Source organism: Wasmannia auropunctata, unplaced genomic scaffold (genome assembly GCF_000956235.1).
Source record: "Wasmannia auropunctata unplaced genomic scaffold, wasmannia.A_1.0 LD335998.1, whole genome shotgun sequence".
NCBI lineage: Eukaryota > Metazoa > Arthropoda > Insecta > Hymenoptera > Formicidae > Wasmannia > Wasmannia auropunctata.
Genome location: NW_012026892.1, coordinates 370,673 through 385,670, shown reverse-complemented (window position 1 = coordinate 385,670; position 14,998 = coordinate 370,673). Strand labels below are relative to the sequence as shown.

General features: G+C 36.7%; 1 protein-coding gene across 1 annotated transcript; it reads left to right on the top strand.

Annotated features, from left to right (window-relative positions):
• The first annotated feature begins 3,262 nt into the window (after positions 1 to 3,262).
• Positions 3,263 to 10,855, top strand: LOC105453619 (NF-kappa-B inhibitor cactus-like). The gene is given in 5 exon segments (XM_011695738.1): positions 3,263 to 3,882; positions 5,439 to 5,791; positions 8,786 to 8,832; positions 8,834 to 8,861; positions 9,245 to 10,855. Coding segments are annotated over 5 exon segments (1,455 nt in total). The 3' UTR covers positions 9,652 to 10,855.
• Positions 10,856 to 14,998: the final 4,143 nt, after the last annotated feature.

The following is a 14,998-nucleotide window of genomic DNA, read 5'->3' as shown; positions in this document are numbered from 1 at the left end:
GGGAGAGAGAAAAATTTTTTTTATAAGTATTTTGAGAGAGACGAGAGAAAGGTTTAAAAAGAAAAGGAGCTAAATAGTTCAATAAAAAAAAAAGAGTTACGTCTGAGATAGTAAAAATTAAAAATATATCAAAAAGCCATAATTATTTTTAATAAAAAATTATGTTACAAAAAATCTAGCACTTTTCATTACTTCTTCGTCTTTTTCCGTAACAATCTGTAACTATCAGTCTCTCTGGAGATACATTTTGTTTTCCATTTTACCTTTGGTTTACTGTTTACCTTTTGGTTTACCTGTATTTTTCTTAGGGGGGAGGAGGAGAGAAAAAATCTTTTTCATAAGTTTCAAGAGAAAGGTTTAAAAAGAAAAGGAACTAATTAGTTCTACAAAAGAATAAACATCTGATGAGATAGTAAAATATTAGATCAAAATTTTATATAATTTTGTAACATGATTATAAGACTAGTAAATGATAACAGAAAATGTTATCAAAATAAAAATAATATTAAAGCAAAAAATTAAACTTGCCGCTCCGTTAGAGCTTAAAATATAATGAAAACATTTGCTTGGTTTAATCCAAGTATTAAGTTGTTATCCTGTGATAACAACAAAACAAAGTTAGACGTGTCGGCAAATCTGTGTGCTTATAAAGAGTTATAGCGAGAAGATCAAAGATTTCTGGTCAGGGTTAATTTCAAAACCGGAGATTTCTCTCTTACGTTGTCCTTTTCCATTAATTGACATTTGTCACGTCATCATGCATGCGTAGAATGAAAATATCATCGTGCGAATGTCATTCTGATGAATTATAAATATATACGGAAACTCCTCGAGCGGATGACCTTAGAGGAAAGAAAGAGATGTTTCTTTTCCTTTATAAAGATTTATTAATACAGAAAAGTCTATCTCACGAAAGAGATATCAGGAATAAACGTAACGGGATTGTTGGAGGCGTAAGACGCAACACGGTTAAACCCGATGTAAAAATCTGGAGCAAGAACCGCCACCTTCAAAATATGTTATTTCGAATTTATAACGTATATGTGTAACATTTATATGAGGTATTTCAAAAAGGTCACAGAGAGTTATCTCTCCTTCAGAGAAATCTAACCCATAGAAAAAAAGAGGGAAAGCACGCGGGCTTCCCAGTATTTAGATACTGGAGAAACGGCGTCGTTTCACTGCAGGATTCTCCGACAATGTAATTGATGAACAATTATACGAGATATCGCTCTCGCGAAGCGCATTAATTCCATCGTTGGGAGATTCCAACATCTATATTTTATCTCTCGTATAAAATTTAAATACTTGAACGATATACTGCATACGATATACTGATTTTTTACACGATATATTCGCATTTCAAAGATTATAAAATTTCAGGAAATTAATGAATCGTATTAAATACCGAGGTACTAGAAGGTACTCCTGGTTATCAGATAAAGAACGCGACGTATTCTGATCAAAATTACGGAAGTGGAAGACATCGTACGATGCCTTTAGCCCTGTTCGAGGAATGGGTTTTCCCCATTCCGCTTTCGCGTTTGTAATACCGCTAAAGGCATCGTCCGTGTCGGACGAACAAATGCGCAGGCGCCAGCAGACGTTGCTATACTTATAAAGTAGCGTATATACTTCACTGCAAGAAGCGGTATTGTTAAACCCGAGAAATACGAAATGTTCAGTAATTTGTCGCGTCAGTGTAGCCGATTTTTTGCATGAATGCCAAAATATTTTTTGCAAAATGTATTCAATCCTGACGAATTCGACGAGTTCCTTAATCGTGCGTGAGACATGCTCTTTATTTTAACTTTATTATTAGCGGTGCGATAATGAAACAAATGTTTTTCTTTTCAAGAAAACCGTTCAAATTAAATGTAACTGCCTTTTAATTATAATTATTATCTTAATGATCGGTTCTTTTAAATTTACGTGTGTCCAATACTCAATTTTTAATCTCTGTATCATATTTGCTTTAGACTCTCCATTTTTTGTATTATATATATATTACTTTTTATCAATCTTTTTAATAAATTTATGTAAAATTTTTAACGTTATCCATTACTACATTTTTCCGTGGATTCGGAAGAAATTGAGGGATTTCTGAAATAGAACAGAGTCGCTTGAAAAGTTTTAATTGAAAGAAGTACCATTATGTTATTAAATACTTTTTACATTTAAAAATATTAATACTTAATACTTCTTACATTTCAAGCGACTCTGTTCTATTTCAGAAATCCCTCCCGATATCAATTCTTCCCGAATCCACGGAATATGATGCAGAAATGGATTTCAGACTTTTTGCCAATAGGCAGATAGATTTTAAATAAAACAGAAAATTTATACGAGTCCCAAAGGGGCGCGCGCTGTGCATACAGACTTGTCAAGATCAGTCACGTGGTCAATGACATTTCTCGCACGTGCGCACGAAAGCGGAGCGTACCTTCTCGTTCGTTTGTCGGCGCGGTTTCAACGCCGTTTGCTCGCTCGCTCGCGGCTTGCCGCGCTCACCACCCATCACTCCCATCCCATCAGTTTGTTTCGAGACGCGAGACGATGAGGTTCGCCGACGCTCGCACAACCACGATTCGATGTCACAACGACGAGCCCGACCAAGCCGATTTCCACCCGTGCTTTCTACCCCTTCGTGATAGAAATCAATCGGAGTGCGTTTCATTATTCGCGCGATGCAGCAAGCGGCGTAAAACGGAATAGTACGGAGTGCGTCTCTAAACGCAGAACGAATATTCAAGTTAAAAAAGAAAAAGAAAAATAGAATAATACGCAACACAGATGAAAAGTGATAAACAGGAAGAAAGGAGTCGGAGTCTGGTTACACGTCGGTGAGAGCGAACGAGACATTAAGTCACTGAGGAGATTCGACTTACGAGCGACTCGAGAGAGTATCGAGAAAATCGACGACAAGCCGGAGCGTAATGACGAAGAGGACACGATCGCAAGTATATGTGTATACTGAAAAGAAATTTCGCGTTAAACAAAATTGAGGGTATATCCAGGATACATAGGAGGGTAATATACGCAAATGGGAATGTCCGTAATGAATCCCGCGGAAAGATAAGAAGACGAAGATAAGAGGAGTATAAGGAGAACGTCGGCATTTCGGAGCGCATTGCATCTCGAGGACGCGGTACAGTAGCGGCGCTCCGCAAGCGTCCTAATAGCTGTTGATTATTGTTTATTTTTCGGGTCGAGGGTGGGAGGAAACACTTTCCGAAACGACTCTCCGCGGCGACGACTGAAGATGTGGTACTCCCCCAGCGAGAGCGCTCAGGCGGACGGGCCGGGCGAGAAGGGCCGGCGGGACGACGACAGCTCGGAGTTCGCGACTTCGGGTAATGTCGACTCCGGATTCCTGTCGGCCGGCAATATGCAGGTCAGCGACGAGATCCGCGACTCCGGGGTGCAGCCGCAGCCGCAACAGGAGGACGATCAGCGGATGATGAACGAGGCCCGACGTGCCGCACCGGCTACGGGAGCGACGACCTCGGCGTCGTCGTCATCGTCGGCGACGGTGACGGCGGCGGCTGCGGAGGCGTCAGCGCGGGTCGTCGACAGCGGCGTCGTGGACGTCGACCTCAGCGAGGGCCTGAACCAGCTCACCCTGCGGCAGCAGCAGCTCAGCTCGTCCGGCCTGAATGCGCTCGCCGTCGACAGCGGCGGGGACCTGACCTTCCGGCCCGAGCCGACGACGATCCTCGGGCTGACGCCCGTGAAAGCGGCAGCGGAGTCGTGCCACGCAGGCCTGCAGCACCGAAACGACCTTCTGCTCGACGAGCACCGGCAGGACGGTGCCAAGGAAAGCGCAATAATGAACGAGAACACCTGGCAGCTTTACTACGCGCAGGACGACGACGGTGACACGTGAGTTCGACATTGATCATTATACGTTTATTAATTTATATGATGCAGTAATTTATGTAATTAAGATTGATTTACGCACTCAGAAAACATTTGAACACTTCTGTTAACTCCTTCAATGTCTTTACCGCAAATAAATATTCAAATTTGACCACAAAACAAGTATTGTACTTAGATCTTGTCATTATCAATGTGCGTGCACACAATAATTATTCCTGGAAGCACCGGATGCGGATCAGCTGATGTTATTCTTCAAGCTATTTAACATCGGTAGAAGTGCCTAGGCTAATACAGTTAGGTCATGTAAATACTTACGTAAATATACATATAGCCTTTGTGTTTATCGATGAAAACAGAAACGCGATATTTGAAGTTATAGGTAGTTAATATAAATAATTTTTAGCAAAGTATAAATTGCTGAATATTTTTTACATACAATCATTATCATCATTATATACAGATCGCCAAATTAGAGATCAATTCTTAGGAACTACTTGTGAGGTTAAATAGATTTGCCGTTGAAAAATAATGTGGTACTGGCAAAACATCTATACATAATTTATGACACAATAATGCCGTTTAATCAAAATTAATTTACACACATCCAGAAAGATTTTAATTTGCTTTTGATGATCTGTTAATTTCTCCTTTTACCGCGAATATTTCAAATTTGGTCAATAACTGCATTATTGTGATAAGAACACGATTTATAATTTCATCAAAAATTTTGAATATTGCAAAATTCACGTAACAAAACTGCGCGCTGATAATCTCTTCCGATTATCTAAAAAATATATAATATTTAGAATATTTAATATTCAATTCAATTTTTGAAATAAAAGAAAAATCGATATTTCGTCTAAATGTGTTAGAGCTTCAAATATCTGATAAAGTAGCGGGAAAAGAGAGAAGTTTCTATATCGCTTGATCTGTATCGTATAATGAACTATAACGAGAAACTCAACCTAGCAAATATAATCATCTCTATAATCTTGCTTAATTATTACGTGCAGTCTCTTTATTTTTTACGAGAACTGCATAACATTTATTCAGCAGTTTTTTTTACAAAACTAGCACACGTTGATTCATTCGCGAGCATCAATATGCGTAACGTTGACGTTTGTGTTTACGTAAATCTAATGACTTATATATATATATATATATATATGTATGTATATATGTATATGCATACTTATATATATATATATGTGTATATATACGTGTTTAATATGTGACGACATTTGACGGAGCTCGTTGGCTCATTCAATTAAACTCATTAAGGAACTCTTTGTGGAATTCATCTCAAACAACGATAAATTGAAACAGCGGAAATTTTATTTATTTAAAAACTGTCTCGTTACATTAAAAGATAATTTTAACGCGAAATATATGTATAAATAAAAAATATAAATCAGAAAAACGTTAAAATCGGACCACGAATAATTCTCTCGGGTTAAGAATTAACAAATAATTAAGAGCGTTATAAGAGACACATGATGTCTCAAGTTTGCATCAACCTTTTAGCAGCTTATTCTTACATAACGCGTTTATTGTCACAGGCAATTGCACATCGCAATTATGCAGGGCTACGTGGAGGCTGCGCTCATTTTGATAAGAATAGCGCCTCATCCGTGTCTGTTGAACATCTACAATGACAACTGGCAATCGCCTTTGCATCTGGCAGTGTTGACGAATCAATCGCTAATCGTCAGACGGTTGATCCTGGCGGGGGCGGATCCATCTCTGAGAAATTTCCGTGGAAACACGGCCCTCCATCTGGCCTGCGTGAGCGGAGATCTCGCTTGCGCCAAGGCCCTGACTGACCCATTGTCCCCGATGGAGCGGAACAAGCTGATGCCCGGACAAACAGTACCCGCGTTACCGCAGAATTTGGAACAACGTAACTATAACGGTAGGTACTAAATATTGAGCCTGTTCTTCGGAATACTAGCTAATTCGCGATGAATAAGACAGAAGACACATAAGTATTATTAGACAAAATTGAGAAGGAATTAATCATCGCAGGACAAAACGGCGTTCGCAGCTGAAAGATTATGTAAACGCGACAAAGAGTATTTGACGTATTTTATTTTAAAACGCCTGCGATTTTTCCTGCGGTTACGACAGCTATTTGGAAGTTTGCAATATAATTGCCGTTAATCGGCGTAACGTTAGTGCGAGGAAAGACAATCCACAATGACGTTGGGCACAAAGGATGTCGAGATGGCAGGAAAATCCTGACATGATTTTTACCGCATAAAACGAGTCACGTTTAAGGCTTGCAAATATATATCGAAATAACGATGATGCCGCGTCAGGAGGAACCGTGTGGGTTTCCTAGTGATTTCATCACTTTCATTTAGAGAATCACGCTTTTTCACGTTCCACATTTGAAAGTTCCATCGTCTTAGGCACATCGGAAATATTCAATCGCCTTTGCAAAGAAATAGATACATTAACCTGATTGAGATAATTTGAATTTCAAAAGTCGCACTATCTAAGTATCCTACATGTTTACGTTTTAATGATAATTTGTCATTAATTCAGAATATTTTACCACTCTTTCAATATCGAGATTCAAACGGTATTGTATATAAATTGCAAATGATTATTGTAAGGACGAAACTTTTCACGAGAACAATCTTTAGAGATGTAATTAAAAATGGTTTCTATTGTATTTTTATCTTTACTTTAATAGAGTCTTAATATCTAATCTGATGATAGATTAGAAAGATATATATATATATAACGTTATAGATTGAAATATTGCATAAACTTTATACTACATATATTTTGGTTATTAATCGCGATTGGTGACTAATGACGGTAAATACGATACATTCCGTGTGACAAATCTCTCATAAAGCCGCAGCTTTATCGTACTTATTCACGGAACTTTAGCCGCATTATTGTCACGCTCTATCTGAACGCGATTCCTTTCGTCATAATAGCGTAGGAATTCCCCGAGAGTAAATACACTAGTACTTCTCGCCGATACATCCGTTATCAAGCAATCGGAAATGACTGCGAGATTTGTTATCGCCATAAATCAAAGAATCGAATAATTATGATCGGCAGCAGATCGAGTCTGCGGTTGACGTGTTCAACAATAAGTTTATCAAAATCTGCGAAATCGGAGAAGCTGGAAAAGAGATCGTGCATCGCTAATAAGTAAATTGTAAATTAGATCTTTTTTTTTTCTTAATAAAAAAGGAAAGAGGAACATTAGGACGGAAAATCCAGAATCGTTAGACGCTTTCTGTTTACTCCCGCACGTGTCAAGTCAAAGATGCTTTTTCGGTGAAGTGATAAATATAGAGAAAGAAAAAAATCGCTAGTGATCGACAGCGATCGTTGTGAAATATTCACGCGGACTTTTTAAAAGTCTTGGAAATCCCGTGTAGCGTCATCGGCGCGTATTCCGCTGCAAGCTCGTGCGACGCGGATAACGCACCTAGGCACGCACGCACGCACGCGTGCACGTGCTAAGCGTGGCGTAATCGCGATCGTGATGAATTCAATTAATCGAAATCCGAGGACGAAACTACGAATGTGCATCAATAAAATTCTACCCACGTGCGTTTTCGTTAGATAACTCGCACGTATGTTTATTCGGATTTACGATTAAGGAATGAGTCCTAAGTCCTCCTTCCGCGCGAGAGATCAGTTATTCATTTAGAATAATTGTGTTCCAAGGTCTACTTGTTTTTGCTCTCTTTTTTTTTCGAGAAATGCGCTTTCAGTTTCACGATTAAATAATTGCCGCCGAAACGAGCAGTGGAAGATAAGCGACTTCTGCGACAATAATGATTAACATCAGCTGGAATTAGATAAAATTGTTGTTTCCGCAAAAGCAATTTCGCTGTAATTTTTTAATCTATTCCCGAAGGCATAAATACGCAACACGTTACTTCTCCCAAAGAGAAAAGAAACAATTTTGTTTACAGCTTGTCTGACGTAACAGTTAAGTCAATCCTTGTAAGATTCTTAAGTTGCGCAAAGTGTACAACTGGACCAAACATTTAATTATCAAACGTTTAGTTATCAAAAATTTTTATCTCCAATTTTATCGTGGAAAGACACTTCAATTTTATATCAACAGCAAATAGCTCATCGCACTCTGTTGACAAAAGATCATGGAATTTTTTTCAAGTTATACTTATTAGTTAGCGCAGCGGCACGAGAGGGATTGTTTTGCACACACGATGGAATTTTTGGCATGGTGCTAATACTTGCGTGCGCGCGCGTTACATCACGCGGCGCGTCGCGACGCCGTCGAGATCGAAGCGTACGCGTGAGAGAGCAGATGTTCTTGATATTTAAAAATATCCTTAGAACTATTTGCTGCTCGATATTCTCGCCTCGTCTCGTTCGGTCGGAAAACCCCACAGCGGCGTCGACGTCAGTGGCTTTCGTCGAACTTCCCACCCTTAAAAAGTCAATTACCCTCCCACCGCATGATTAACCCTAGTCACGCGATAGTAGTAAAGTAGTATCGAACTCTGAGCTACCTATTTTAAACAGGCATGAGAATTCGAGAGAATCTCTTACGTCGCGTTATAGCGGCGTATAGGTATATCGTCTTAAACTCTTCGAGAGTGAGTTAAACTGAACGGCCTCTCGGTGACGCCGACAGCCTTATTTGGAGGCAAACGTATAGATAATTAAATCTATTATAATTCTTTCAATGTCACTGCAATCGGTCCTACGCAGTTCCTGCGTGATAAAAAGGAGCGATATCTTATACGACATTTATGTGTTTATGAAAATACGACGATGATCGATACTAGATTCGTACTTCTACTTCTGCCATTGGCAGTGAGACGATATCGATTTAATATCATGCACGCAAGTGTGTCGTCGAATTCCGCCAATGCAACTGGTAACGCGGTGCCGTTAATTTTAGAACTTTACTTCGATCGGCGCGGGCCTAGTTTGGACTGCGGGACGCCAAACGAAATCTCCGACGACAATGATTCACCGTACGTTCTTCCTAGTTCTATCTATATCTCACAACGAGTCGAAGCATGTGGCTAGGCATCGTTTCGATGTTCCTGGTTCCATTCAAGGAAGATGATAAGAAACTTGAGAATTTAGATGCAAGTCGGTAATCTATAGTTGCTAAAAGAATTCGGCGATATAAAACACATGCAGGATGCATATAAATATAAAAAGTGCCACGCACATGAATAAATGGTGTTATTAATTGCTATTTGGTTAATTGATGAACGATCTACTTTGAGGAAGTCTTGCGGCGTTTTTTCTTTTTGTAAAATTCCCGAAAAACGAAGTGTTTGAAAAAAGTATCCTCTTTCCAATTATATCTTCATCACTGTTTAATCTCCGATTCTTGGTTCGATTTCAGGTGAGATGTGCCTGCACCTGGCCGCCGTTAACGGGCACGTAAACCTGGTGCGCCTTCTGCTGCGCCTCGGCGCCGATCTCGAGGCGAGGGAGGCCCTGGCGGGGAAAACGGCGCTTCACCTCGCGATGGAACGTGAATGTCGGCCGGTGGTTAACTTCCTGCTGCAGGAGTGCAAGCCCTGTCTGGACACGCAGACGTACAGCGGTCTGACGGCCTACCAGCTGGCACTGTGCATCGACAGCCAGCTCGCCAGGGAGCTGGTGCGATACGGCGCAAAGCCGGAGCCGCTGCCGGATTCGGATTCGGAGAGCAGTTCCGAGAACAGTTCCGAGGACGAGACTTACGGGGAGGCGAGTTACTTGCCCGCAATCGTCAAGATGCAAAATGCCGTCGAAGTGAAAGTCTGACGTGCAAATACTCTCCGATAAATATCCGATTAATTCATTGAACGGATCCAAACGTTGTACGGTTGTTGAATGAAAAAAAAATGACAAAAATGCATGCTACGTATGACATGCATACAAGAATCCCAGACAGCACAGATTTCCTGTAGGTACTTTCATAGAACATTCCAAGGATGTACAAATGTCATTAGAGCGTCCTATGAGATTCTATGAATCGTGTGCTATCTGGGATGTATTCCGAGTTGTATGAAAACAACTACGAAGTTGTACTTTATCATGTTGTTTTATCGGTGAAATTAAGACGGATAACTGTAAACACAGCAAGATTAAAAAATAATTAACACATAACACATACACATAATAAATGTATGAAAGCTGAATCTTGATTTTTAATGTTTAAAAATATTTATGAAACCGTGTTAATTAATCGGATGAATTCAGATAATTGCTATTTGAGAGTAAAAATATTATTAAATTAAAAGATAACAATTGCGTTTCTAGAATCAAATTGAAGTCGCAAGTTTTGACGCTCTTGACATCATTCTAATTCACGGAATTGAATTAGAACGATAATGGAAAGTGAGAAGATTGCTAATTAAGTAACGTAGATAACAAATGGAATTTTAGGAGTTCTAGCTTCGGCCTACGTTATACGTGCTCGATATTATAGAGATGCATATTGAACTCATGCGAGTATTGCTATTATAATACAATAGACTATATATGCTTTTCAAATCGATATTAGCGGCAATGTATGCCGAAAGATAAACGAATGAAGAGATAACGAAAAGAAATCGAGAATCTCAGAAACGAACTTATATGCGATTAACGAATATTCGATTAACGAACGAAGCAACGATATGTGAACGTAGATTGTTCTAGTAGGTTTTTTCCTTTAATAATGTGCAATAGGATGTGCAATGGAATGTGCAACACCATTTTGAAAATGTGTTGTAAAAGTAATACAAAAGACAATTTGTATTTCATCATTTAAGTATCAATCCTATGATGTTGATCGAATGATCTGTGCAATGCGAACGAGAAGAGAGTATATGTGATTATTCTGAGATGTATGACAACGTGTGAATGAAATATTCGCACCTTGCGAGCGCGATGTTTTGTAATATAAATAGAGAAGTACTGATAATGTATATATATTGATATACAGAAATATTGATTCGCGTGGACGAATGAATATCGACGAAAAGAAAGATTTTATTATAAATCATAGATCGTAAGCTGACGAGATTGGCGCGTGGTACAAAATACATTTTAGGTTGAAGACATATATATATATATATGTATAAATAATCAAATTCTCGTTTTTATAGCATGCGATTTATAGTGATACGACGTATGCGTTATTAGCGCGACGCTCTAATCAGCTGAGATAATGGGCCAGATAGTTGTACGATATATACGTACGCATATTTATGTAGCGTAGAGAAAAGAAAGATCCAGAACAATATACGTTTATCGACGATTAACCGTTGATCGAACGTTAACCGGATCAGTGTTCATTTAGTATAATAATTTAAGATCGCTTTCGTCGAAGAGTATACAGTAAGTTTCATCTCACGTGTACATAGCCATCTTCCATTAAAATCGTATAAATATTTCATAGCCATGATATATTAACGACAATGACGTCGTCATTATTGTTATATTCCTACGTATGTAAAAGCCATAATTATTTTTAATAAAAAAAAAGAAGACGATGTTGCGAAATACGGAGACGTCTTTTTCTTTCATGCCCCATACCGATCGGCTGACGTTATTATATATTTACGGCGCAAAAAATCACAAGGAGACGATATCGCTTGGGTCAACACATTTCCAAGAGGAAATCTGGAAATTCCCACATCGCAAACACGCATATAGATTTAGAGGCTTTAGAGGAAAGAACGTCTTTCAGATATATGTATATTACCCCGGACGTTATATATGTTATTTCTATACAACCAAAAAAAAGGAATTGATATCTCTTAAAAATATATTAACGACGATATAAAAAGACGGAATGGTACAAGATTCTAATACAATACTCAACTTTCTATCTCCGAGATCTAATAATTTGCTATTATAGAAAATATATCACGTTAACACATACAGCAGAAACATTTATATTTATATAATTTATATAATTATGAATATATCTAGTATCTACCATTATAGATAATGCGAAGCATCTTATAAAGAGCATTCAACGTAACGGGGTTTTTGGTGGCGTAAGAAGCGGTGGATGAAGCGGCGCGGTTAAATCCGAAACGGCGACATAAAAATCTAGAGCAAGGGCCGACCGTCGCGTGTTATTTTGAGTTTCGTGTAATGGTCTAGGCATTCCAAGAAGCTCGCTCATTCCTTTTTCAGAGAGTTTGAGCCATAGAGAGGGAGAGAAAGAGAAAGAGAAAGAAAAGGAGAAAGAGAGAATTTGTGCAAGTTTCAGAGTATATTTGGATATCGTAGAAACGACAGCTTTCTCTCTTTCTCTCTCTTTCTTCTCTCTTGTCCGATTGTGAGTAGAACGTGTTCCCCAACACGTGTAAGTGCAAAAATATCCAGACAGTACACATGTGAAAAATCAAGACATAATAATACACATGTACAGAAAATTATCCACGAAACTAAAAATCACAAGATCTCGAACCTAATAAAGAATTGATCAGTTATACATATTGGCCAATTTTGGCCGAATTGTTCAAATGTGATTTGCTCATTCTTTCTCTTCTGAGAGATCTCGGAGCGATTGGTAGCATCGTGGACGTACAAACACGCTTAAAAAAACATTTTAATGACGACTAAGATATGTGTCTTACGTCCCAATTGATGCGTGCTGTCGAGGTAATTTATAGTTCGTGATAAAAAACCGTTCTCGGGAAAGGCGCGCGTCTTATCGTTTATGAAAAATTCCACGTGAAGAGGCGATTATATTATTTGATTAACTTATATAATCAACAATTCACTTATGAAGCAATGCCTGTTACTATTTTATTGGCATATATAGACAAATAATATGTAATTTTCTAATCAGAAACCTTTATTTTCCTGCCCGACAACTTAACACTTAATGTTTTTCAACTTATAAATAGCTCAATCATTTCTCCAGTAATGATTTACGTTATTATTTACGGCGTACACGTATAGTAATCTTACCACTCTTCAAAAGTAGTATAGTAATCTCTCCACTCTTAAAAAAAGATTGCAGTTTTCATTTGGATAAAATTAAAATATTAGATTAGAGAGAGTAAATTTCGACAAAAATTTTGCCATAAGATCGTATATCTATACTGATTGATTCATGTCCATGCATTTTTATTAAATCTGTACGATTAATTTTAATTTGAATTTAATGTACTTTCTATTTTTTTAACTCTTAAAACTAAAAGATAATAAAAAATCATACTTATAATTTAATTTTAGAGATTAAAGTGAATATGTAGAAGTAAACACTGAACATTAAGTGCTAAAAAAAATAATCGAAGTTTATAGTAGAAGTCTTAATCCGAATCTTAATTCGCGATTGACAGAGTTATAGCATAATTTCTAATTACACAATTCGTTATCTATACATTGATTTAATCTTTTTTTTTTTTAAGTAATCGTGAATTAATTGGAATTTAGTTCAGGTCCTATAAATCATCCTAGATCGATGAATTTTTTAAGGATAGCAAATTATCATTCGTATTATTATTGCTGCGACAAGAAATATATTTGTTTTTTAAATTTTGCTACTTCTTAATCACTTTGTTGTATCTTATCAGACCTACACATGTACATTTAATACCTGATATTCTTTCGCGCGTTTTAGATCGAGACTCGATTATTAAAATTGCTAACGGATTTTCTATAAATTCTTTCGCTTCAATAATGAAAATACTATATTTAAGAAATAAGCTGACGTATTTTATCTTCAATAAGAGAAATATAATATACAAGTACTAATTTTTGCATTTAAAATAAAATAATCAGACGTGAAAAAAAAGAAAAGATAAACGGTATAAAAAATATAAATATCTTTGTTCCCTGAATAAAATCTTTATAATTTGATTGACAAAAAAGAACTTAATTTTCCAATTTAAAAATAGGGTAACTGTCCCTATTAGTGTGCCCTGTACCTATTAGTGTACTTTTATATTTAAATAAGTCGTAAAAATAAACTAGTACAAATAAATAGACAAAGAATCTTTTTATTAAGTTAAAGTATTAACTTTATAAAAAAAATACTTTGTCTATTTATTTGTACCAGTTTATTTTTAGTTTTGACTTAAATATAAAAGTACACTAATAGGTACAGGGCACATTAATAGGAACAGTTACTCTATATTATAAAGTAATCTAAATTAATCTAAAATAATGTTCTATGGCAAAAAATAAATAAATTATAATAGAATTAAACGTCGCGGATTTGACTTATTCTTGGCAATTTTGTATAAAATTAATTAAATATCATTCATATACGAATGACATGGCAATTTTTTAATGAAATTAATTCTATGCATTTTATATACATATGAATGACGTACATGCATGGTAGAGTTTAATTTGCTATAAATATTTTATTCGCGTATTTTGAAACTTTAAATATTTATATATTATATATATATGTATATTTTATAGCGTAGAAAATCATGAAAAGTCAAAAGATTATAAATATTTCTGAATTCCGACATGAAATAGCATCGTCCAAAGCGTGGTCTGCGAATTGCATTAAAAATACATGCAAATATTATTCAACCGTCATTTCCGCCAGAACGTTGTATAACATTATTCACAAAACGTGCTATATAAACAGAGTGTTATAAATTTAAATCATTAGATACGCTTAGATTTAAAAAAGTCAATTATCTACTATTGTAAATTGCATTAATAAAACGTACAAATATTATACAATTTTTGTGCCAGAGAATTAAATCTGAAAACAAGAAATGATTGCTTTTCATGCGTGCTCCATCAAAATTTCAGTTCTGTTAGTTTAAATCTGATAATCCAATTATAATTAATTTAGGATCGATGAAATTTTTTATTGAGAAAATTCCTCTTTTATAATATTTTCAAACTACGACTCGACGTCTCTTAACGACGCAGCAAATCGCGCGGCAATGATGCGCGTTTTTCTAAATTCATCACGGAAACGGAAGTAATTAAAGAATTATATATGTGAGAAGAAAATAATATAATAAATATGATAAAATAGTTTGCACACTTCATCAAATCTACGTCACAAATATTAATGTTATAAAAATTATAAAATTTATTTCCACCAAAAAAAGAAACGATCCGTTCAGCGGTAAAGCAGCGTGACTTTGCGAACACCTCGTGTATGCATACATATACATATATATATACCACG